The sequence below is a fragment of the Pseudorasbora parva genome, chromosome 1, assembly GCF_024679245.1.
Source record: "Pseudorasbora parva isolate DD20220531a chromosome 1, ASM2467924v1, whole genome shotgun sequence".
NCBI classification, from domain to species: Eukaryota; Metazoa; Chordata; class Actinopteri; order Cypriniformes; family Gobionidae; genus Pseudorasbora; species Pseudorasbora parva.
In genome coordinates, this window is record NC_090172.1 from 61261473 (window position 1) to 61289353 (window position 27881).

The 27881-nt window shown below is 38.8% G+C and overlaps 1 protein-coding gene across 8 annotated transcripts in view; it reads right to left on the reverse strand.

Moving 5' to 3' along the window:
• Positions 1–27881, reverse strand: part of clcn3 (chloride channel 3) — a 78606-nt gene that overhangs the window by 41421 nt on the left and 9304 nt on the right. For 6 of the 8 annotated variants that reach the window (XM_067447193.1, XM_067447202.1, XM_067447185.1 and 3 more), the window contains exon 2: positions 24058–24233. In XM_067447193.1, the coding sequence (XP_067303294.1) occupies positions 24058–24217 (160 nt within the window). In that variant the 5' untranslated portion in view covers positions 24218–24233. Of the gene's footprint in view, positions 1–12094; positions 12288–24057; positions 24234–27881 lie in introns of those variants that run through there. The other 2 variants (XM_067447197.1, XM_067447235.1) reach the window with 2 other exon arrangements.

A 27881-nucleotide genomic window follows, 5' to 3' on the forward strand; every position in this document is an offset into this window, starting at 1 on the left:
GGGGTTATGATACGATATATTGCAATATATTGCGATATTGTAAGAGAGGCAATATATTGCGATATTTCTTTTTTGTGTGTTTTTGTTTTTTATAATTTAAAAGAATAAAGAACACAACCATAAGCCTAAAACACGAGACAAAGTATTTTATTTAATTAATACAGTATAATTTATAACACTAATCATATGCAATGTGCAATCTAAGTTAAGGTAAATGTAAAGTTACTGCAGGGTTCTTTATGTGTAAATGTTTAATAGGTTTACAGTATAGCAGTGGCTATTTAACAACAGAAAGTGCAGTCCATTTCATGACTGAATGACTGTTTGTTTTATATTTAACACAGTAGCCCCGATCACAGAGAATGCGTTTTTGCAGCGAGAGGTGCCTTTTTTGAATGGATTTCGTTTGGCAGAGAGCGTTATGCGCGCTGCTTATGCGCCCTGGGCGCCTCGCGTTTAAACCGCTTGCTGCGCCTCGCGTTTTTGAAGGAGCGCTCCGAGCGCATGAAGTTGAAAAAAAGTTCACTCTGAGTGAAAAAGCGCGCAACATCATCGCGCTTATGTTCTGTTGTCCAATCGAATGAATGAAGCGGCGGGCCTTCCGTTGTGTTGACCGTTACATTGATTTGACTGACAGTACAGGTGATTAAACATTTAAACATTAAAGCGCACTGCTCATTTTTGAATGAGAAAACGCCGACAAAAAAAGGGAGTACAGTGCGCCTCGCGTTTTCGAACCTGAAAAACGCGTTGTGTGTGATCGGACCCTAAAGCTGTTTTCTATAAAGCAGTTTATTGTATAAAGTGCTATTTCAAGTAACGTTACTGAACTGCAGAGCTGGTGCATCCATATCCACATCGCTATTATCTTTCGTTCTCCTGCCACCGCTGTCAGTTTTGGAGTGTGTTTATTTTGTTACTGAGAGGAAAGCGTGCAGTCTATTCTATCGAAATGCTTCTCAGCAGCGCGGGTGACGTCAGGATGTTAAGCGAGCTCTGTTTCAGTGTGTTTCCCGAGTATTAGATTATAACTTGGCCTATTTTGCAAACAAAATGATTCTTGTCGATTTCCTTAGTGGCTTCTTTATAGCTGAAGCCAACATGAGTCCACACTTCAGCTCTGTATACTGCAAGAGCGGAATAATGCTATCGTCTTGAGAGCTGGGTTTGCTAATGTAAACTAGTGATGCGCACTTTTACCTTGCGCTTCTCCGGGTCCGCGTCCGTTATACGTTCTGAGATAACACTGCCATCTAGCGGTTGGGTGTTATACAGTCTGTGGTTTAAACCGAACACAAAGCCACGAATCTTGGATGTTAATAAATAAATAAATATATAAATATCGATACAGCGTTTTTGAGAATCGATACAATATCGTCAAACATAATATCGCGATATTCACGTGTATCGATATTTTCTTACACCCCTACTGCATACGCGTCAGCAGGATTGGAGATCGACGTATCGAGAAAATGAAAGAATCGTTAATATTAGGGCTGTGCAATATATCGAAAAATCGCAAATGTACGTCGCAATATGCATATCGCAATGGCTCGCAATATGTGAATGATTTTAATAGGCTACTTCAACATTGTGAAAAGTGTAAGTTTTAGGTCACACATAGTGCAGAGAATAATCTGGGCACATTACTGTTATTAATGTGACTTACTTGACGTTAAAAATAGTTATTAAACGCAATAATTTACAAAAAACAATAATTTGCAGTTTCACGTTGTCTGACACATGCTCCGAAACGTGAACAATGTGCGACACAAACGTTTGCCAAAACGCTGCTGGTCACTTTCAGAAGTTGTAGCGATGCTTTCTTTTCCCAGACAGAAAGCACAAATGGTTTAATTCTCAGTTTTTTTTGTTTTTTTTAAAATATAATTTAAGTAGATTTTACACAATAATAGCAATATCATATCACATATCGAATATCGCATTATTTAAAGCAGCACTAGGTAACTTTTCAACCTTCATAATATATTTTTTAAGAACTGAAGTATCATATAGATTCTGTAAAACGGTAACCAATAGACTACTATAATGACGCTTGTAAACGTGAGCATCGTTATTTGGCGTTTGAAAAAAATAAAACCCATGAAATGATATTCATATGACATGCTGAAACATCTGCCACTGACTGTACCTGGGATGAAGGCATTTCACACACGCCGCCAGAAGAACACCTGCATGTGAACTCCTCCTGCAGTGTTCAGGGGAACTGTTAGTGCTGCACCAACCCGCGGGACGCTTTTATGAAGTTATTTGGCCCGCCCCGCACCACTGTAAATATTTTTACAACCCGCCCCGCACCTGCGACCATTAAATAGACATACGGGGTCCGCGGGTTATGAGACGACCCGCGCATCACTAGTTCAGGGCTATCAGGTTTGTCATGTCAACGAATGCACACGCGATGGCTTCCCTTGTTGTAGGATGACAGAGTTTACGACAGTAGTTGAGGACATTATTTTTTCCAAACTGTAGGGGGACCCCGAGAGCAAAAGTTGCCAAGTGCTGCTTTAACAAGATATCAAATTTTTCTTCAATATCGCACAGCCCTAGTTAATATTTAGTGGTTCTTTCTTGGGGGTTAGTGAACTGAACAACCTCGATTGAACACAACTCAACTCATTCACCTCCAAAACTACACGTTCAACACTCATTACAACAACTCTTTTGTCTCCCACACACTGTGCTGACTCAATGAAGGCAGAGATCTGGGTCATCACAACAGCTGATCATCAGCTAATCAGCTTTTCCACACAGATCCGAGTGGCACGCGGCACAGCACAACGTCACACGCTAGAGAAACACTCACTTGTACACACACTTCCCTCTTCTAGAAACTAATCTACCCGACGACTCGCTGAGAGTGAAACAGCTAACCAGGTTCCACTAGTAAAAATAAACATCAGCTACTGTAAACCCAAAAATAGCAGGGGAAATGTCACTCTTACAAATATAAATACATGCTCTCAGCGTCACACAGCATCATGTGACGAGGACAAACACAGGCCGCATTCAGAGATCAACATGGAGACCAGCACGAGATGGAGTGTGTGTGTGTGTGTGTGTGTGTGTGGCTGCAGGACCGCAAGAACCAAAGCATGACTCATGTGCGAACAAAAGCAGATAAGCTGAAAATCACACTGAAACAATTCTACCAATATCATTATTTATTAGTAATATATTTTTAATAACAGCCAATACCTATTATTATTTTAATACTTGATTTATTGTTGTTAATATTTTTATTTTTATTTTGTTTATTTAAGTAAGTGTCAATAATCAACAGCTAATAGTTTTTGTTACTATTAATCATTCTAATAATATACATTTTTAACATTTATTGTGTATTTTTTATAAACAGCTTTTTATTAATTTTGTTCATTGTAATATCATTGTTTGGTGTTAAATTATCTGCCTTTTTTATTATTATTTATTAATTAGTATATTTTATTTATTAATTCATTAATATTAATATTTTTAATAATAGCTAATATAATTTGAATATTAATTCAACATTATTTTTATTGCGGTGTTCATATTTATAGCTTATTTTATTATTTAATGACTACTTTATTCATTATTATACTTCATTAAACAAATATATCTATTAATTATTAAAAATAATAATAATTACTATTAATATTCTTAATAACCAACAGTCAATAGCTATTTTTATTTTAATGCTTGATTTATTGTGGTGTTAATATACTACTTAGTAGTAGAATACTACTTTATTATTTATTTTGTTTATTTAATTAGCATTGCTATTGTTAATAATCAACAACAGTTTTTTGTTTTAATACTTTTTTAATAATAATTCCAATAATATATTATTTTATTATCTATTGTGTATTTTTCATAAACAACTATTTTTTTTTAATACTGTGTTAATTATCACTTTTATTAATATTAGTAATAGCTATTATTTTCTTGTTATAATTCAAATATTTTTTATTCTTTTGTGTATATAAATAGCTTATTTTATTGTTATTTAATTACATTATTTATCCACTATTATAATTTTGTTAAATTAATGTATTATTGTTAATTAGTATTAACATTTAGAATAAATCGACAGCTAATACAATTATTTCATTGTAATACTTAATCTAATTTAGTGTTCGTACTGATAGCTTTTTTTTATTATTATTGAATTAATTTTAGATAATTAGATAATTAGCTATTAAATCACAGGAACGAGATTAATGCGTTCAAACAACCTACAGAGATTACACACGAGCGTGACTCTGAAAGAGCGGAGAGATTTAAGACCAGGGGCCTATTGCACAAAACTAGGATAAGGGATAAACCTGGAATATCTGGGTGATCCTGGCTCAAGTTATCCACTAATATACATTTATCTTTCATTATTGTTATCGTTCTTGGTGTGTGTGTGTGTGTGTGTGTGCCTTCAGGGTACATTTACACGACAGCGGTGTACTAAATTTTGCTTACGGATAAAAAGATCACCAAGATATCCCGGCATAATCGCTTATCCTAGTTTTGCCGATTAGGCCCCAGAACACAAGACGGTGTTTGACTGAAAGCGTGAGAGGAAGAGGCTGTGCGGGTCGAAGCCAAACCTGCAATTCAAGCTTTCACAGAACAACACGTCGAAGTCTGTTTGCTCCCTGAGCACATCATCAAGGGAAGTGGAAGTAAAGGAATGGCCTTTGTGCTGTTTTTGCACAAAATAAACCCTGGAATTGCACGTTTTAGCACATCCCTGTTTCCCACAATACACGAGGCGGACGGCAGCCTATTCCCGTGGCTTCTATCACAACACTTTTTCATTGCCAGCTTAAAGCATAAATCAAGTGAGCTGAAATATTACATGCAGAAATTCACCAAAACACTGTTATCGTGACCAAAAAGCCATACCAAAGTGTTACTATTGTTCCCTCGTTTTCCTGGCAAAACATCTAACAATTCTTAAAAATAGATATATTTGCTGGAGAAGCGGATATATTTGATCTAAGGATTAGTTTACTTTTAAATACATGTTTGCTGATATTTTACTCACCCCCATGTCATCTAAGACGTCCATGTTTCTTTTCTCATTGGAAAAGAAATGAAGGTTTTTGATACGGATTTTTCTCCATATAATGGGCTTCAATGGGCCCCAAACGGTTGAAGGTCCAAATGAGTTTCAGTGCAGCTTCAGAAGGCTTTAAACGACACCAGACGGTGAATAAGGGTCTGATCTAGCCAAACGATCATCAAAAAATTCCTTGTGTGTGAAAGCACACTTGGCAATAAAGCTCTTTCTGATTCTGATTCTGATTTAAACAAAAAATACACGAGTTTAAGTTTTATAAGCACAAATGCTGGCCTTGCTTTGTTCTGTGATGTGCGTTGGTTACGCTGAAAAAGTCTCGCTTGACATAGGCAGACGTACCGAGTCAGTGTTTACAAGTGTGTGGAAGGAGGACCACACACACATTAATATCTTTATGTCAGTGTATCGTTTAAAACATTTTCCTGCACATTTATAAAAACTGATTCGGTACTTCCGCCTACGTCAAGCGTGACCTTTTCAGCGTAATTGCGTATTACGTGACGTCACCAATGCGAGTCACAGAACAGTATAAAACTTAACCTTTTTTATTTTTAGTTGAGGGATCGTTTGGCTAGATAAGACCCTTATTCATCGTCTCGTGTCGTTTAAAGCTGCACTGAAACTCATTTGGACCTTCAACCGTTTGAGGCCCATTGAAGTCCATCACATGGAGATAAATCCTGGAATGTTTTCATCAAAAACCTTCATTTCTTTTCCACTAAAGAAAGAAAAACATGAACATCTTGGATGAGATGTGCGAGTAAAATATCAGCAAAAGTAAAAAAAAATATCAGTGCAGAAAGACAAAATACACTTATATTTAAGACACAATCTATTATTACTGTTTTTAATGACCAATAGCTATTTTTATTGGTTATTTTAGTACTTAATACCAATAATATGAATAAATATAATTGATTTGAACAATATTGTTTGTATTAATGACTTTTAATCGATTGCTAATTAATAATCGAAAGCTAATTGCATCACACACCTCTTAAAATCTGATCCAGTGCAGCTTTTCAAGTAAATTTAACTCTGTGAAGGGTTAAAAAGGGTTAAAAAAAATTTAATATTTGACCTAAAAAAAATATTCTTACAGACCTTTATATCTTTAAAACTACTTCACAGTTTATTTAACAATTGATTATTTTAATTTAAGATTACACTGAGAATGTCAAAGCGAACTGATCCCAACGTTTTGAAGGGACATGCTGTTTAACCACGCGAGGTGAGAAGTGTGTGTGTGTGTGTGTGTGTTCTGCTGATGTTCTTCTGCACTCGCTAAATATTACAGAAGTGTGTTTGTTTGTGCTGTGGCTTGTCTGACACTGAGCTGCGGCGTTTGCTCACGGATTACCGTCCCTGATGCCAGCGACCGGACGGCATATTTAAAGACGTTTTATTAAGCGAGTCACATTGCTCCTCATTCAGATCTGATAACAGGCAACGCAGAAACACACACATTATCAAGTGTGCAATGACTGCAGACTTTGTGTCCTGGAGTAGAGGTGGAATGAAATAGAGATTCTCTGATGCATCACGATTGACCGATTCTTGTTTTTAACCGCAGATGGCACTGTGTGAAACTGGTATTCCAGCGTTTTCCCCTTAAAACGCTCTATGAAGGCATCATTTACGCTCTTTGGGATAAAGTAGGTCTACAAGAGCTACTCGAAACTCACTCACTGACAGACGGCTGCTTTCAAATGCTGAAGTAAAGAGCACTGTCTCACAGGATGTTGCATCTCAAAATACTTTTCTGACGTGAAATTAATGTAAGCTTCAGTTATGATCAGACCTCCGTTCATCTTCACACACAGATGAAGATATTAGTGTTGAAATCCGATGGCTCAGAAAGGCCTTCATTGACACCGATGTCATTTCCTCTCTCAAGACCCATAAAGGCACTAAAGACGTCGTTACAAAGCCCATCTCACTACAGCGGCTCTACGATCATTTATGAAGAGACCAGAATAGTTTTTGTGTGCAAAAAAACTAAATAACGACTTATATAGTGATGGGCCGATTTCAAAACAAAGCTTTGAAAGGTTAGTGAATCGATTCATGATTCGGATCGCGTGCCAAACTGCTGAAATCACGTGACTTTGGCGATCCGAATCATGAATTGATTCACTGATTCATAACGGTTCGAAACTTTGTTTTGAAATCAGCCCATCACTAAATAAGTCCTTATTTATTTACTTTTGAGCACAAAAACTAATTCTCGTGGCTATTCAATAGGGCTGCACAATATTGGAAAAAAATTACATTGCGATATTTTTTCCCCCCAACTATATATATTGCGATATTGAGAGCCATCAATCCAGGCTAAAGTCAATAATTACCATTCCGTGATATTAATAATTTCACTAATAAGCAAGCTTCATTACAAGTGACAAAAAGAAATGTTGGAAAGTATGTGCAAACATGAAACTAAACCTCCAGTAGGTGGCAGCAGGTGACCGTCTTAATGAGTGAGTCACTGAGTCGTTCATTCAATCGATTCATTAAAACGCTGAATCGTTCGCACTTGTTGCTATGAGTAAGAAGTGTTACGGGTCAGCTGTGAATGATTATCACTGCTGAAATAGAACAAAAACACTAAATATTGCATCTAAAATGTAAGTGACTTTAAGTGAATGTTAATTAGTTGTTTATGGAGCTGTCATATGAAATCAGTGTCATTTTTCAGTCGTGATGGTATTCAGGAAAACGCTCTAGTGTTGTGATTTCTCCTCGAGAGGCTGCACGAGCGTCAACAGCGCGACCTTATTATCGTCAGTTCATTATATTATTATCCACTATTATTATCCACAATCGATCACCACGTACACTAAATTAATGCACAAACGTTCTTGCATTTTGGTGATTCGCTAGTTATTTTTTGTTTTTATCAGGCTCTTGTCCGTCAGTCAAGTAAAATTCTCTTTCAATTGTCCCTTCAAAACACCCACATGTCCCGGACAAGCCTTAATGTCGCGCCCTGCTTTGTGTTCGTCGTAAAGAGCTTTGTGGTGCCGTTTTAAGTGATCAGACAATTTGGTGGTGTTTTCTTGTTTTGTGGCCACAAGACACTCTTTTTGTTCAACATCCTCCTTTATGTAGCCAAAATAGTCCCAAAAAGATGATTTCTGCTACGAACCTTTTTTTTTCCCTCTTCATCGCGCATTTTAGCAGTGACTGTTTGCCCGTGAGCGGTGAGCAGCGGCACAGCGAACCAATCACTGTGCAGGCTCGGGGAACGTGCACTCCCTCAACAAACTCTGTGTGTTTACCGTGTGCTACCGTTCTCTTAATACACCATGGGCTACGACCCTTCACATAGCATGTGCCGGCGATGTGACTATCGCACACGCGCACATCGCGATGTCGATGTTAAAACAGAATATCGTTCAGCCCTACTATTCAATGTTATTTTCTATTCTCGGAAATGACATTGGTGTCAATGAAGGCCTTTTTGAGCCATCGGACTTCCAACACAAATATCTTAATTTGTGTTCTGAAGATGAACGGAGGTCTTACGGATGTCGAACGACTTTAGGGTGAGGAATTAGTGACAGAATTTTTAGTTAAACTTTAATTTTTGGGTAAACAAACCCTTAAAGGGGCAGAGAGTGAGCCAATCAGCAGTAGGGGGCGTGTCCACTCATGAAGGGGAGGAGAGAGAGAGAGAGAGAGAGAGAGAGAGAGAGAGAGAGAGAGAGAGAGAGAGAGAGAAGTGTAGAAGGAGAGATGGCTGAGAGACATTACAAAAGAGAAATGCTCAGATTAGAAGGAGGGTTATGATCAGGCAAGAGTTTTAGGACCTATATTAATATTGGAAAAGGTTTCTTGTTAAGTATGCTAATTTTTTTGTTCTTTCTTGTCATTCATTATTCATCTTCACTATCTTTTCTCCTAGAAGCATTATTTTGCTTCGCTATGACGGTTTCCCAATTCACCCTTCGGTGAAGTTTGAGTGACAGGCAATCTGACCAATCCCATCGTCGAATCTGCTGTTTTCTCCGACAAAGCAGTCAGGAGAGTGAATAGATTAATGTTGGAAGACTTAAACTTGAAAAACGTGACTACTGACATCTTTACAGGGTTGACAACATTTCTTTTAGTGTTAGTGTTTTAGTGTGTAAAGAACTTTTATTCAATTATTAAAATATTTTGTAAGCATATTGGGTACTTGTGTTTTATTTCTGATGATGCAGTGAAACATGCCAAATTGTGCTTTTTTCATGATTTATCACATTTTCAGAAACCATAATAGTTTGAGTTTCTATTTATTAAACCAATTTCCTTCATTGTATTAACTCAAATTTTGATTTTCAATAAACACAAAATTAAGACAACTAGGTAACTTGCACGCATGAATTATAAAAAATATTATCTAGATTTTTTAAAGATTATTTTTATTACTTTAATATGATGCTAAAATTGTAATCCCATTTTCATTTTTACAAAATGTTACTATATTTAAAAGTTATTTAACTGACCATGTGGGAAATAAAGCCACAGATGACAATATGGAACAGCAACATTGCGTTTTTTTTATTTATTATGAAATGTTATGCTATATATATATATATCAGCCCAATTATTAAAAACAATAATATATAATAATAAAAATAAAATGAATATTGTAGTTATTATAACCGTAGTTACATGTGGAAACCTAGAGCTGGGCTTTGCTGGCTCAAACTCCTCATCGCTGCCGTCAGTCACTCTCACTGTCCTCTGGGATATTCTCTATTATTCTGGTGCAAAATGCTAATTTGTCTCAGTATGCATGTGTAAGGTTGCCATTTAAAGCCATAGTAAGTCATTTTTAATGACTTTTTTAATTTATGTTGATATGTTTGTTTAATGTCTCGTTTATTAAAATATAAGACAAATCATAACATCTTTACGACAATAGAACCGATATTTAGCAGGTTACAGAAATCAGACTTTATACAATCTGACTCCTCTGTTGCATGATGGCCACATACGTGGGCAGTTCTTTTTTCGTGCATAAAAACTACATTTTACTCTAAAATTTAGTTTATAAAATACTAATATAATCTTCATACTTTACTGTACATCCTAATAATTTTTTTTTTAGCTCAATTGACCTCCTTGTATAAAAGTTTTTCACAGATATGGCTGGGGCATTTGGCCAAGGGGGTAATCTAGCGCTCGGAAAGCGTTCCACCCCTAGGGGCGGCCATTGCTAACCAAGCCATCACCTGCTGTTAGCATCCCATTGACTCCCATTCATTTTTGAGTCACTTTGACAGTGAATAACTTTACATCTGAGGCGTTTAAAGACTCCATTTGTCCATTGTTTATTTCTAAAGAAACACGACAATGCATGAAAGGCTCCATTACCTTGTATCTTACACTATCGCCCCGCAGAAGCTGTTTTTGTAAAAATAGGCTAACGATTGCGTCATAACCACGCGACTCTGTCGCACAGCTGAGGAATTACCGTATAGACCTGAGGAGACGCTCGCAGGCAATCTTTTACTGTCTACGAGACAGTCGGGGGGACGTGGAGACATAAAGTCTGATAAAGTCAAGGGGGAAGAATGAGGAGAAGCCCATAGTGAGCCAAAAGCAACGGGAGAAAATATTTAAACAACGTGATTCAGATTTCACTTTCCACAACTACTAGAAGACCTACAGCTGTCAGACAGGAGGCTCACGTCACATCTACGTCGTCAAGCTCAGTCTGAGCCTGCGCAGTTCACGCCGCCATCAGGAAGTCCATCAGGAAGCGAGTGCTCCTTACTGACCTCACTTTCTGCAGTTGAAGTCTATGTGTTTACTGTCTATCCATTTGGCACATGACTATCACTGTCAGCCATCTTGGATTAATTATGTCATCAAGCAATGAATATTTGGAACACAAAACAGATATAATAATGCTGTCGGTCCATTGACCGGTTCCCAAATGTGGACACCGTGCATGAAAGGGTTAAGTTAAACCAAAAATATGTGCTTCACGGTGTATGTGAGAACATATGTGATGTGAGAACGCCATGGCTATTAATAATGATTCTCAGAAACCGCTTACTGCACCTTTAAAGCTGAGAAAGGGGAAAAAAACTCACTGCTCGTGACTGCAAAACGCAGAAAACGCTGAACTCTGGGTGTTAATGTGAGACACGTCGCACAATACGCACTCATGAGCTGAGGCCTCAACCACACTTACTGGAAACACTGTGAAGGCAAACAGCCATTTAAAGAACAATATAATAAGGGTCATGACGGATTATTATTCAATGCATTACTGCGCTCACACAGAGAGCAACAGGTCTCCCCTGTTGGAATTATGAATGCCAAGCAGATTCAACAACTCAGCCAGCGTTACATTAGTATTACTGAGATAGCATTATAGTTTTTATAATTATTTGAATTAGTTTATTATATAGCCTTTATAAGCCTAGGCTTGATTATATAGCCTCGTTTGTGATATAGCCGTAGTAATATAGTAAAATACGCAATTAAATCATGGTTTTAGGTCAGTATAATAACCCTAGCATAATCCAGGACGTAGCATTATCCCCAACAACACATACACAGCACACACACACCTAGAGATCTCCTGAGATAAGGGTGCCGCGGTGTCCATGTACGAGGTTTATGATATTTGCGTTACACAAACACACTGACATCAATAGATCTCTACTAAAAGATAAATGCATGCATACAAAGCATAAATAAAAATACATAAAGAATAAAGAAATCACTCATTTTAATTCCGATGACATGCGTGCGCGAGTGTCCTGTCGCATTATGTGTGTTATTGCATCTGCAAACGCAACGCATTTATAATGCGTGCAATGCAACACACTGCCAATGATGCAACAACACACACCCGTTAGTGTGCGTGAAAACATGTCTCCTGTCAGCAAACGCAACCTAAGATTACCGACACGCACACATGATGCGTGAGGTGCGCGCGCGCGTATACTCTGATACGCATATACATGATCGATTATATGCGATGACTGTATCGGTACGCGGCGGATAAAGCCGTACCTCTGCCGCTCAGCTCCTGCAGAGGGATCGTGTCCCCTCCGCCGTCATACGGTAGATACGGGTCGGCGGAGTCCTCCTCCACACCGATCATCGCGACCCTCGGATCACAGACGCGCTCGAGCAGCAGAACCGAGAGCGGCGGCCATGATCAGCTGCGCTGCGTTAGTGCGTTTGAGAACAACTGCGTGATTGCGTCACTCCAGCGCGTCAATGCGGCAGGCAATGACGTCAGCGCGTTCGCGCTTCACGTCGCGTTCGGTTTCCTAACCTGTCCACTGTCATGATCACGGGACTGTACAATTATATTATTCGATGTCTTAAAAATGTACACAAATGTGAAAATAAGTAGTACTTGTTAGATATCGGAGATATTTCAGCCTAAATATGACATGAAAGCAGCACACAAAAAAATATAATATGCACCATTTCAAAACCAGTTTAGACCAAATCAATTTCCATGGATTTTCAAGTCATTTGTAATTAATAATTAATACAAAAATCTGTATGTATATAATTATTATTGTAAAAATATTAGTATGTAATAAATTAATTACTATATATATATATATATATATATATATATATATATATATATATATATATATATATATATATATAAAAATAAATCTATTCAAAATGTGTATATTTAATAATTTAATTAAATATTTAATTAAATATTTATATAAAATACTGATATAAATAATTATATGATTCATTAAAATAATTATTTATTTAAATAACAAAGTATAATATTATACCATAAATACATTTATTGTATATAAATACATTCACATAAATATGTATATAAATAATTAATGATTTAATAATTATAATTTAATTAATTATTTTAAGTATATATTTTTTAAATAACTAATTCAATAATTAAACAATATATACATTATTTAAAAATACAGTTTTATAAATGCCACTTATCACACGATCACTTGCACTCACTCACTCACTCACTCACTCACTCACTCACTCACTCACTCACTCACTCACTCACTCACTCACTCACTCACTCACTCACTCACTCACTCACTCACTCACTCACACACACACACTCACTCACTCACTCACTCACACACTCACACACTCACACACTCACACACTCACACACTCACACACTCACACACTCACACACTCACTCACTCACTCACTCACTCACTCACACACTCACTCACACACACTCACTCACACACTCACACACTCACTCACACACTCACACACTCACACACTCACACACTCACACACTCACACACACACTCATACACCATTTACCTTTAGCAATAATTTTACTGTTGCCAGGCAACAGCTCTGGACTCTGTGATGAGGTCACCCATAGGCTCTGTATGGTGCGCCGCCGGTGTTTAAATCAAAGCCTCAGTCTAGTCTCAGTCCTGTCAGTGTTTTGTGCTTCAGAAATCATCGCAGGCCTCTCACTGCACAAACAGCTTCCTGAAACTGAACACCTGCGAGGGCGAAGCGCCACAGACCCTCTTCATCACACCGAGGTTAAAAACAGCAACCTGTCCCACATCTGACACGTTGACATACACATACACACACAGCAGCGAGCAATGTAAGTGGATACGAGTCTAAACTTCCTGAGACGCCGCCCTCGGGGTGACGGGGCAGCCAAACTGGTTCCCATGTGTCCTTTCATTCAATCCTCCACACATTTACACACAGGTTTCCGGTCTGACTAGATAGTTTTGTCACCTTCAATCATGTCAATAAGTATTTGAACACCCTGCTATTTTGCAAGTTCTCCCACTTGGAAATCATGGAGGGGTCTGAAATTGTCATCGTAAGTGCATGTCCACTGTGAGAGACATAATCTAAAAAAAATCCAGCAATCACAATGTATGATTTTTTAACTATTTATCTGTATGATATAGCTGCAAATAAGTATTTGAACACCTGAGAAAATCAATGTTTATATTTGGTACTGTAGCCTTTGTTTGCAATTACAGAGGTGACACGTTTCCTGTAGTTTTTCACCAGGTTTGTAGGGAAGGAAGGGAAGGAAGGTTAGTTAGGAAGGAAGGAAGGAAGGTTAGTTAGGAAGGAAGGAAGGAAGGTTAGTTAGGAAGGAAGGAAGGAAGGAAGGAAGGAAGGTTAGTTAGGAAGGAAGGAAGGAAGGAAGGAAGGAAGGAAGGAAGGAAGGAAGGAAGGAAGGAAGGAAGGAAGGAAGGAAGGAAGGAAGGAAGGAAGGAAGGAAGGAAGGAAGGAAGGAAGGAAGGAAGGAAGGAAGGAAGGAAGGAAGGTTAGTTAGGAAGGAAGGAAGGAAGGAAGGAAGGAAGGAAGGATGGATGGATGGATGGATGGATGGATGGATGGATGGATGGATGGATGGATGGATGGATGGATGGATGGATGGATGGATGGATGGATGGATGGAAGGAAGGAAGGAAGGAAGGAAGGAAGGAAGGAAGGAAGGAAGGAAGGATGGATGGATGGATGGATGGATGGATGGATGGATGGATGGATGGATGGATGGATGGATGGATGGAAGAGAGGAAGGAAGGAAGGAAGGAAGGAAGGAAGGAAGGAAGGAAGGAAGGATGGAAGGAAGGATGGATGGATGGATGGATGGATGGATAGATAGATAGATAGATAGTTTATTCATCCCCAACAGGGCAAATTCAAGTGTCGAGTAGCATTCCATAAGAAATAGACACAGTAAGTACAAGAATTAAGAACAGATAAAAATAAAAAACAAAAACACACTCTGCCCAAGCAATAAGTAACGACAAATAATAAATAAATACATAAGTTTAGTTAAGAATTACTATCAATAGTAATAAAGTGCAAGTCAGGGGCATTCATTGTAAAGTCTTATAGCAGCCGGTACAAATGATCTCCTGAATCGTTCAGTCCTACAGCACAGAGAAAGAAGCCGATCGCTACGTGTGCTCTTCTGAGCTACCAAAAAGTCATATAAAGGATGACTGCTGTTGTTGAGGATGGCCTGTGTCATGCTCATCATTCTCCTCTCTGCCAAAGCTCCCAGAGTCCACGCCTCTCCCCATGACCGACCCACATTTTTTGACCAGTTTATCTAGTCGTTTACTGTCTCTGCTATGCTTCTTACAGAGCCACTCCTTTGTTATCCTGACTGTGTGCTTCGGGTCATTGTCATGTTGGAAGACCCAGCCTCGACCCATCTTCACTGCTCTAACTGAGGGAAGGAGGCTTTCCCCCAAAATTTCGCAATACATGGCCACGGTCATCTTAATACAGTGCAGTCGCCCTGTCCCATGTGCAGAAAAACACCCCCAAAGCATGATGCTACCACCCCCATGCTTCACAGTAGGGATGGTGTTCTTGGGATGGTACTCATCATTCTTCTTTCTCCAAAAACATCTAGAGGAATTATGACCAAAAAGTTCCATTTTGGTCTCATCTGACCACATGACTTTCTCACATGACTCCTCTGGATCATCCAAATGGTCATTGGCAAACTTAAGACAGGCCTGGACATGTGCTGGTTTAAGCGGGGAACCTTCCGTGCCATGCATGATTTCAAACCATGACGTCTTAGTGTTTTACCAACAGTAACCTTGGAAACGGTGGTCCAGCTCTTTTCAGGTCATTGACCAGCTCCTCCCGTGTAGATCTGGGCTGATTTCTCACCTTTCTTAGGATCATTGAGACCCCAGGAGGTGAGATCTTGCACGGAGCCCCAGTCCGAGGGAGATTGACAGTCATGTTTAGCTTCTTCCATTTTCTAATGATTGCTCCAACAGTGGACCTTTTTTCACCAAGCTGCTTGCCAATTTCCCCGTAGCCCTTTCCAGCCTTGTGGAGGTGTACAATTTTGTCTCTAGTGTCTTTGGACAGCTCTTTGGTCTTGGCCATGTTAGTAGTTGGATTCGTACTGATTGTATGGGGTGGACAGGTGTCTTTATGCAGCTAACGACCTCAAACAGGTGCATCTAATTTAGGATAATAAATGGAGTGGAGGTGGACATTTTAAAAGGCAGACTAACAGGTCTTTGAGGGTCAGAATTCTAGCCGATAGACAGATGTTCAAATACTTATAAGCAAATGTATTATACAAATAAATAGTTTAAAAAATCATACATTGTGATTTCTGGATTTTTTTAGTTTTTTTTTTAAATTATGTTTCTCACAGTGGACATGCACCTATGATGACAATTTCAGACCCCTCCATGATTTCTAAGTGGGAGAACTTGCAAAATAGCAGGGTGTTCAAATACTTATTTTCCTCACTGTAAATACGATAGAAATTTCTTATTTTGTTATTTTATTTAATAATATTATTTTTACAGCCATATTGAGATATATACACCTCACAAAATGTTGTTCAAATTGTCCACAAAAATGAAAAAAAAAACAAGAAAAATTAGTATTATAATTGTACAGTTGTAATATTATATCCTATTTCTTAAATGCTTATTTTCTTATTTAATTATTACAAGTATTTTTTTAATAATAATAATAATACATTTGTATTTATCTTAAATTATTATTATTATTTTATGGCCATATTATATTGTCATATAATCCCAATTTTTGGCCAAATTGTGCAGCCCTCCGAACAAGCACAGCAAACCTGGATGTTTTTTTTAATCGTTTTTAAAAAAAGAGAACTTGGGGTTCGATCTTCTGAGCCGTGCCTGGTTTTGCCCCAAACCATCCCTCAGCGCCAGCCCGTGTGGGACAGGTAAGTTTCCAGGCCCCGGACAGCCGAAGACCGTCTGATAGGGCAGAGATTGCTTAATGAAAGCCGACACCTCCCGCTTTCACAGTCACAGAGACTCTAGTTGTGTGTGCTAATCCAGTCAACAAAGGTCTGGCAGGCTCATGAATAATGAACTTACTAATGAGGGCCGAAGCAAAACGCACATCCCACACACTCATAAGACCTCGGTGTGTTTCAGCCACTGCTCTACACACTCACAGAAGAAGCTCTGGGTCTTAAAACCAATGCACTGCCACTCAAAAGAAAGAAATCAAGACTTTTATTCAGCATTCATGCATTAAATTGATCAAAAGTGACAGATTTTACAAAAGATTTCCATTTCAAATAAATGGTTTTATAAACATTAAATGAAAGAAATAAATGTTTCTTGAGCAGAAAATCCTCATTTCAGAATGATTTCTGAAGGATCATGTGACACTAAAGACTGGTGATGCTGAAAATTCAGCTTTAAATCACAGGAATAAATTACATTTTACTATATATGCATAGATTTCTATAATAATAATAATAATTAAAGCTGCAAGCAGCGACAAAAGGGCCCTCGCACCCAGGACCACCACCACCTGGTAGCGAATAGTGGGCGACATGCATTTAAAGGGTTACTTCAGCGATTAGCATATGGCTTTGCATCAGTAGAAACCCTGGAGTATATTCAAATGATTGTGCTTTTCCCCTCATATCCCCCTGAGACGAGAGATTTATGCATTTTATTTCTGGAAAAATTCCTCCTATGATGCAAATTGACGATATTTGCGCCATCGTAGGAATGTTTGGCCAGAGGCTAAAGACTACAGCCAGCAGAGGGAGCCATTTCCGCATGTTTTCCACTCGCTCGTGGGGGACGGAGATCACACTCACAGCACTCAGCTCGCAGCTGCAGCCTCAGGAATTCATGTTTAAACGGTGCGGCCAGCAGAGCAAAGTAAGTCTTTCAACTTCTCAAACTAATTCCTATGAAAGTTAAGCTTTCAAAGGCATGAACTGAAGACGCGGCAGACTGAACATGCGCTGTGAATCTATGCCGCGGACGCATTTACCTCAGCTCTCATCACGAGCTCATCCATGACGGTCAGTATATCTGACTCCTGCAGCGTTTGGGCTGTGAGACTCCCTCAGCGGCTAAATCACATATTGAACACACACGGCCAGTTTTTAATTGTAGTGTCTGTTCTCTAACTGAACTGATTTAATGAAGATGAACGCGGTCGCGGTGGGAAAGTGAAAGTAATTCAGTAGGGGTGTAACGATTCATCTACTACATCGATGTAGTTGGATCATAGGAATATAAATCGATACATCGATCTTTGCTCGGCAAGTTGGCCTTCCGGACGACATATATCAATCTAACATCGCTTTTAAAAGGTAATGAATCGATTGTATTGATAATAGGAAATAACGCATTTGATTTAAGTATGTCAGACTTTATGTGGATGTTTTTTCTTAGCACTTTTAATGATAAAGGCGTTAAACGTTACTCAGTCTGCCTATATGTGACGTCAGCCGCACGCCAGCAGTCGCGAGCGCAAAGAAAACAAAAAGCGCGGACAGGATTTGTCATGACAGCGGATGGCAGAGCAGAAGTCAACGAGCGAGAAATGATCAAGCCAGCATTGCGGTCAAGTGTGTGGAAACACTTTGGCTTTAGTAAAGACGGAGATGTTCTTAATAAGTCGCTCGCTGTTTGCAGTAGTAACGTTAGCAGGTTCAGCCACTGCTCATTAAACCTGAAGAGATGTTGTTTGCACTTTACTTTTGATATTAATATTGTAATATTTTTATTTTGGAAAAACAAGCAGAAGTAGCAGTAGTAGTATGTTGGTGTCACTTACTGTACTTGAGAGCAGAAAAGGTTAACTTCCTGTTAGTTCAACCTAAACTGTTGGTTGCACTTTATTCAAATAAAATGTGAACACATTTTCCATTACTTGTTTGTTTATATCCATTGATACCTGGTTCCCTTAAAAGAAACCACAGGAATCTAGGAAACTTCACCTGCACGTATTTATTTCAGTCACACTGATTACATTTTTGGCTAAAAACAAAGTTACTGAATCGATTTCAAGTCACTGAATCATTTCGGATCGTAACGTTCTAAATGAACCGATATCGTTGAATCGTTTCGACAACCTCAAATCGTGATACGAATCGAATCGTTGTTAAAACGAATTGTTACACCCCTATAATTCAGTAATCCAGTAGCGGTGGCTTTGGGAATGGCCTCACAGGGCAGTGAAGCATTCTGGGAATTGTAGTCTTTCATCCCCATGAGACAAAAATACATTTTCTGTCTTTTCTCAGTCTAAAAAGCACCAAATAAAAAAATAATTTCACATTTCTACTACATCAGTGACCCAGTTTAAATACAGATTCGTCTTCCCAGCGCTCAAGTATTACCCCTTTAAGGTTAGACTGACCAAATATGATGTTGATCTGGTTAAATCTCAACGAGGAGTTAATCACAATGTAAAACATGCCATTTCCTGTTGCCAGCATTGTATGTCCGAGTTACAACAACTTCCTGTGTCATGACGAAACATCACATTTTGTGAGGCCGCCACGGACACACACTTCAGGGAAAGCTCTCAATCTTCACAGTTTAACATCAACAAGGCCTTTAGATTAGACCGACCTAATATGATGATGATCTGATTAAATCTCTAGGAGGAGTTTGTTAAAGGGATCCCCTGGTGTTGAGACTTGTATGGCTTAATATAACATAAATGATGTCTCTTACTGAATGATGTGGTAGAAAACCCATGAAAGATCTACGTTATTTAAAAAATCGATTTTATATTTGGACCATGGGCGGCGCCATTTTGTTTGCGTTCTAGGTTGATGACGTAGAGTGGTTGAACTCCTCAATCAGCTGGCATTACCCGTAGCTATTTTTACCACAACGCAACTCGAAAATTGTTTCAGAGTTAAACAAAACCAATGAATTGCTTTGTAATTGTACTTAAAACACACTCAAACATACATGTGCACACAAACTCACCTACACAAACAGATCGGCGGCCGGGCACACACACTGACAGATTGCGTTGTCTCAATCGAGATGTTGGGCTGCTCAGTCTCCATGACAGGGGCTGAATCCGAAATCGACCCCCTATACCCTGAAATAGGGCATTATTTGAAGGGACGGCCATTTGTAGTGTTGTCCGACATCATAGTGGACATGTTCAAGTGCAGTCATTCAGTCTCACGTTCACCGCAATAACGAGTGTAAAGCCGATTTACAAACAGCTGTCCGACTTCACGCACTCAAACATACGTGTGCACACAAACTCTCTCGCTCACACAGACTCACACACACCCCAACAGATCGGCGCGAACACACACACACACACACACACACACACACACACACACACACACACACACACACACACACACACACACACACACATGAGGCGCGAACACACACGCACTGCGTGCGCGCATACATCACTATTCCCTGTGTTGATATCATAGATAGACTGTTGATATGCAGTAGATTAACTGTAATGCCTAATGTATCCAGCAGAGGGGAATATCTAGGTAGGACGATGGGATAAGTTAACGTGAGGAAGAGAGGCAGGATGTTTTGGTGATGATGCATGGGATTGGTTTGTGCATTAAAGTTTGAGCACAAGCTCAGTGAATTAACCTCAATCTTTAAACTTTCACTTTTAAGACACAAATAATTTTCGCTACTTTTGTTCACTAATACAACTTGAAGGAGTGAATGAAGACGATCGAGTGCGTGAAGTCGGACAGCTGTTGTGTGTAAATCGGCTGTACACTCGTTATTGCGGTGAACGTGAGACTGAATGACTGCACTTGAACATGTCCACTATCGGACAACACTACAAATGGCCGTCCCTTCAAATAATGCCCTATTTTAGGGTATAGGGGGTCGATTTCGGATTCAGCCCCTGTCGTGGAGACTGAGCAGCCCAACATCTCGATTGAGACAGAGCAGTCTGTCAGGTGTGTGTGCCCGCCCGCCGATCTGTTTGTGACTTGTGTAGGTGAGTTTGTGTGCACATGTATGTTTGAGTGTGTTTTAAGTACAATTACAAAGCAATTCATTGGTTTTGTTTAACTCTGAAACAATTTTCGAGTTGCGTTGTGGTAAAAATAGCTACGGGTAACGCCAGCTGATTGAGGAGTTCAACCACTCTACGTCATCAACCTAGAACGCAAACAAAATGGCGCCGCCCATGGTCCAAATATAAAATCGATTTTTTAAAATAACGTAGATCTTTCATGGGTTTTCTACCACATAATTCAGTAAGAGACATCATTTATGTTATATTAAGCCATACAAGTCTCAACACCAGGGGATCCCTTTAAAGCAGTGGTTCCCAAACCTGTCCTGGAGGACCCCCAGCACTGCACATTTTGTATGTCTCCCTAATCAGACACACCCACTTCAGGTCTTGCCATCTCTACTAATGAGCTGATGAGTTGGATCAGGTGTGTCTGATGAGGGAAACATGCAAAATGTGCAGTGCTGGGGGTCCTCCAGGACAGGTTTGGGAACCACTGTGTTAAAGTACAACGTCTGGAAATGGCAAAAACTGCAAAAAAATTTGCAGAGAATATTAAAAATATCTCACTTCCATTTAAGTTTTTTATACTTTGCACCCAGGGACTTTTTTGAAGGTATTGGGGCTGTTACATGTGTCTAATGAATGTCATACTTGTATGTGAAACGTAGCCAGAACGGCGCTAAAATAGAAATGTTGTAGGTGGCGCTATAGAGCCATTTTGCCACGCCTAATTCTGAAACCCATATCAGACGGAAATGTTCACCATTTCTGACGTGTGTGCAAAGTCCCATGAGTTTTCGAGCGTGTTTAGGCCCTCAAAATTGCGATTTATTTGGGAGAAGAATAAAAATAGGCTGAGCAATTATAAAAGGCTCCTCACAGAATCGGTGCTCAGGCCCTAATAATAAACACACGAGCTGTGGTTCATTCATGCAGTGTTTCTTATACTGACATCACATAATGACGTGGAAAATGTGTATTTCTGATTGACACTGAATATTCAGCACGAACAAATGAGTTCAGGCTGTCCATCAGGGACTGGCTGGACCAGATAAACCAGTAGTGCACTCAAATGCCACACACTCACTATATAGGGATTAGAGAACGAGTGCGCAATCTTGGACACTTAAAGTGTAGCCTAACAACTTTTAAATTAAAATATTTGAAATTAAAATAATGAATAAATGCTGTGTTTGCCAGCCTGCCGTGGTCATACTCAACTCTAGTCAGAATATGAGTTTGATGCTCCATTGGGCTGTGATTATGGGGCGTTTCAACCCAACCAGGAAAGACCTCGATTGGACAGACCGATAACCAATCAGAGCAACGGAGCGACGCATAACGTTAGTAGTCAAATGTCAACAGAGCTCAACTGCACTGGGTTGCCAAGTAAGCGTTTTTCCCGCGGGTTGTTTTCCATGTCCGCTTGTTGAAGCGACTATTATGTGATATATAGACCCATTCGCCTTATTCACCTGGCGGCCATTTTGAAAACTTTAACGCCGTTGAGGGGTACACAAACCCGGAAGTCGGACACCGATACGGTACTAATCAGTAACAGCTTTCTGCCTGCTGTGTAACAAAATCATGTAATGCATCACTGATGATATGTTTATGTATATAGTTTTCTTTTGTTAATGTTTTTTAATTTTGCTCTTTATGTAATTTCTAATGTTCTGCCCTTTTCTGGTACGTTTTTCCACACTTACAATATACAAGCAGGCCATTTGTATTCCTCCATACCAATAAATGTACATTGTCACCTTTACAAACCTTGACCAGTGTGCCTATCAATGTTTTTGAATGACTTATTTCTTTATGATGTTCTGACCAGTTGTAAAGTTATGAAAGACATCATCCATGTGTAATAAAATTGTACTTTATTCTTTAGATAAATGGACATTTTATTTGACATATATGAAGATCCGGTAGCTTATACATACACACATCTCCCACATGTAAATTAACTGTATCAACTATAATACTGATCTGCCCATGTTGACACTATATGATAAATTAAAATAAGCTGATAACATCACCGCTTTCTCCAGAATGACTGCAGCCAAATCAAATTTTATGCAATATTGTCCCGTTTAACACCGTGAAGCTGCTTTGGAACAATCGCCATTGTAAAAGCGCTAAATAAAGCTGACTTGACCTGTCCCAGTCTTGCTGTTGCTTCAGTCTTTCGAACTTCGTCTGCGGTAAAATGCAGAACTTACGACCAGGATCCCTTCTGATGTTGTTTATCCACTCTCGACGGAGTTTCTTATCCTCTGGGAAACGGTGAAAGGTTTGTTCTCTGTATGATTTTTTTCCTGTGCGACGAGGTGCACTGGGGAACACAGTAGTGCGGTGCCATTGCCGCTCAGAGAATCCATGGCGCGAGAATTACCGGAAGTGGAAAGTGTACCCCTCGAGCTCCGTAGAACATTCGAGGTGAATAAGGCGAATGAGTGCGAATTTTAGCAGCAACCTTGCCAAAATAACACACATTTTACCCCCCAACACCATTTGTTTCCGGAGAACTCCCCCGAAAAGCTATTGGGCATTTGGGCTTGTTTTGGACTAGTAGTTGGCTTTGTTGTAAAAACTTGCCAACCCTGTCTGCACGCGCGCTGAAATAAACGATCTTTGCCGGTGTTGTAAAAAAAAAAAAAGATTTTAATGATACACAGAGTACTTACCCAACATGGATCATCATTTCTGAGAGAAATAGTGAAGGTGAATGCAGATACAAACAAGCTCTCCGTTTAGGATTTGAACAAATATAACCCAAGCCCCTTTGATGACGTGATGATTACGGTACTGTTCATCATCTGTCCGTCATCGGCTAAAGCCCGCCCTGATGATTTCATTGGTCAGTTTCTGTTCGGCCATAATTACTCCTCTATGGAGCGAGGCCAGAACGAACTCCCCGAGCTCAGATGTTGTGGGCGGGGCTGAGTTCGGCTGCCATCCAGGCTAGTTCAGTAGCCTAACAACTTTTAAATTTGAAATAAAAATACTGAAGAAATGCTGTGTTTGTGGTATACAGCTGTGGATCAGTTACGCACTGCAAACCCAGCATATGTGAAAGCACAACACCTGCATCGCATACGCACCGCACACACACACTGCAGACGGAGTGTGTGTGAAACAGGCGTGAGGCGTCTGGAGGATCGCAGGACTGAATGGAGGTGCGAGCGCGGGCCTACCTGGGGACGCGTCTCCGTCGAGCAGGTTGTCGTCCTCTGTGGTGTGGAAGTCCATGATAACTCCGGCTCCATCCAGCAGCTCCTCGTCGCTGCTGGCGCTGGTGATGCTGTTGTAGCTGTTCCTGCCGTAGCCTCTGTTGAACAACTGCTCAGACTCCATTTAGATACACAACACCCTGAGGAGACACAGGTGGATTCAGCTCGGGGGACCACCAAAAACAAACCAAATGTGGGACGATTCACAAGTTTGTGTGGGACATGCTGCCACCGACACTAAAACATAACCTAAAACTGTTATATAATGTATATCTAAGTTAATAAAAACATATGTATTCCGCCTTTCAGCTGATAAAAATACTTTGTCCTTTAGTCCCTCCCAGAAAACACCATGAATGAATGAATGAATGAATGAATGAATGAATGAATGAATGAATGAATGAATGAATGAAATGTCTTTGTATTACATGTATTTAAATTCAACATCACTGAGCCCAAAGGCAGCAGGCATCATGCATTAACAATTATTATCAGTTATTATTATTTTCATTGAATTATAAATAAATATTACTATTCGTGTCATGTAGGTTTGAGGAACAATAAAAATAGGTATTATTACATAAATAAATTAATGGTATGCAGGTTTCATAATTTTGTATTATTATTATTATAAATACATAAATAACGATATTATAAATAAATGAATGTCATGCTGGTCTCATTATTATTATTACTATTGTTTTAAATAAATGCTCGTTTAATTATTGTTAATAATGATATTATAAAAATATGCAATAATGCCATGCATGTTTCATTATTACAAATAAATGAATAAATTAATAAATAAATAAATAAGGATGGTTTTGTGGTCATGCCTGTGTTTGAGTCAGTGCTGCCTCCTGCTGGAGAGAGGGCGATATATTCACACAGAGAGACTGAGCGGTGCAGCCATCAGAGACAACAACACGGTGAATGACAGCAGCAAGTGTGTGTGTGTGTGTGTGTGTGTGTGTGTGTGTGTGTGTGTGGTGTGTGTGTGTGTGTGTGTGTGTGTGTGTGTGTGTCTACAAGGTATCAAACCTTTGAGTCGGGAGCAATGTATGTCATTCAGTCCTGATCAAAGTACAAAGTCAGCATAGCACTTTTGTATGAAAGGAAATCGCTCTCAAAATAATATTAGATATATATGGTACAACACTAACATACGGCACAAAAATAGACAACAAACTGCTCTGACAGAGGAAGCTCGTGACTTACAGCTGGAGTGTGTGTGTGTTTGTTCCAGAGAAACTCTCCATAAGTCTCATAACACCCCAATCCGCTTCACTATGAGACGAGGGCTGGTTTAGCCGCAAGGTCTCAAGACGCGTATTTTAAATATTTAAATTGTTTATCGCCCAACGGCCAAACGCGTGCGACTAGCGGCGTGTTTACATAAAAAACAAACAATGGAGAAAAAACGCGTTCTGTGTGAAGGGCTAGTGTTTCTCTCGGTATTTCATACTTCACACTTAGTTGTTGATCTCTCTCTCTCTCTCTCTCTCTCTCTCTCTCTCTCTCTCTCTCTCTCTCTCTCTCTCTCTCTCTCTCTCTCTCTCAGCATTGGCCATTACATGAGCAATCAACAACAACAAAATATAATAGGCTACTTAAGCACAATTTAATAAAATAACAAAAATAAGTAAATAAATATTTGTTTATGAATAACAAGAAAATGACAATGTAAATAAAAACCAACTCCATTCCTGAATCTCATGATTTGCGAAATTAATGTCTTAACTAAAACATCCCCTTCATTCAGGAACAAGACACGCATTAAAGGAAATGACAGGCATGTAGGAAACAAAACATGTCTGCATTTATTATTTTAATAACAACTATTTATTTTTTATTTTATTACTCAAACCTGTATGACAAATAGAATCTATCATTAATACATTATTATTTAATAAAAGACATTTTTATATTTATTTAGCAACATTAATTACCCGTCAAATTACTAAAATCGAAAATATGCTCAATGGAAACAATTTCATGAAAGCTCCCATATATCGCAAAAACGTTTATAGAGGGCATGCACTTCCTTACAACAATACTTTTCATAATCAACATAACTTTGTTGAAGAGCATGTTTGAGGAGATTTCCCCCTTCTATATGTAAAGCGCTTTGAGTACCCAGAAAACTAAAAGCGCTATATAAATGTAACAAATTATTATTTATTATTAACATAAAATCAAAAAATAATAATATTATAGACTAATATTTAAACATAGCCTAACTAAATAGGCTACGTTTTCTTTAACCCATGTCCGATGAAGGCACCGGCACATTCTGATGGACATTTTCCTTTATGACAGCGGATATAACTCCCAATACTTAGTCATTTTTAGCCATACAGATAATTGGAAGACATAATAATAAACTATAAACGGTCTACTTTTATTTCTGCTGAACATTTTAACTTAAGGCTGATGCAGAGGTCCTGTACCTGCTACACACACTCATAATAACAACCAATGCCGTGGATTTCAAGGAAACTGATTATTTTGCACTCCACTACAAACGCTGTTTTTATTTCAAAAATATATTGTGTTTATTAAACGCAAAGTTTTTTAATTTCAAAAGCATTTCAAAAATTCAGTTCTTATTTCCAACAAGCCAAAATAATGAAATCCCATCCATAATTTAAGCTAATGATTTTTTTCTTCTTAAATATCCACATTAACAACAAATTGTTTGTCACTATATAACAGAAAAATACCCCTGGGGCCACGCAACCCCCTTGTCCCGCTGCTCGCGAGGTGCGATGCGTTAATCTTACCCAGTAAGATATTACTGATACAGTAACGTTAATAATCACATCCATGAACATGATTTCTGCCCGAGTCCTATCCCGATTCTTTCCCACCGGATGTGAGGTGAAGACCATTCTGAGCTCAAACTTCTATGCCTTTGTTTTGAATAGGCGCCCTCTAGCGGACAGAAAAGTTACATAGTGCACCTTTAAATTTCCAGTGTTTTTGCTTCCGTGAGTAATGTAGCCAATCATAGACATGTTTGTTGATTTCTTGAATGCAGTGGCCAATCAAACACAGTAAAAATTATATGTTCAATAAGTTATGACAACACATGTTTTACATTGTTTTAACTCATCAATATAAGTCTAGAAATGTTTAACTTGTTTTTATTAGTTATACAAGATGTAACTCATTTTTTAAATCAGTTTAACATAATTTAAGTTGAAATAACTTAAACATCCAAGTCGATTGTACTGCAAAAGTTCAAAATGTGCCTTTTTTTTTTACAGTGCAGGTGTTGAATCCGCTCAGCACTCGAGTGTTTGTCCGGTGCGGAGTTCTGCACTCACAAGTGTAGACATGATGTTAATAACTTTAAGAGATTCATTGTGTCGTTCGTCAGCTTCACTGATGAATATAACGGGACTGTGTGAGATCACTGAATGAGCGAGGGATTATGCTTTTAGTGATTATTAAGGGCTATTTTCGGGATAGGGATATTCAATATTTTCCCAAGGTTGCTATATTGCCTCTGTATTTGTTTGTCTCCTTGTTTTAAGATGGGTGTTATCAGGCCCTGATTCCAGGTGTCGGGAAAATATCCTAAACACAAAACAAATGTTGAATAAGTTGATTATTGCAGAATTCGTCATGGGTGTGTTTGATCATTGCCTCAGTGTCACAAGCCTTGTTGGGTTTGAATGAGTCGTCTCTCTGTTGGGAAATCCAGCGGATTCTTATTATTCATGGTTTTTAATTCATTTCGAGCAAGATTTGTTTTGCGCAGATTTTCAGAGTGTGTTATTTCC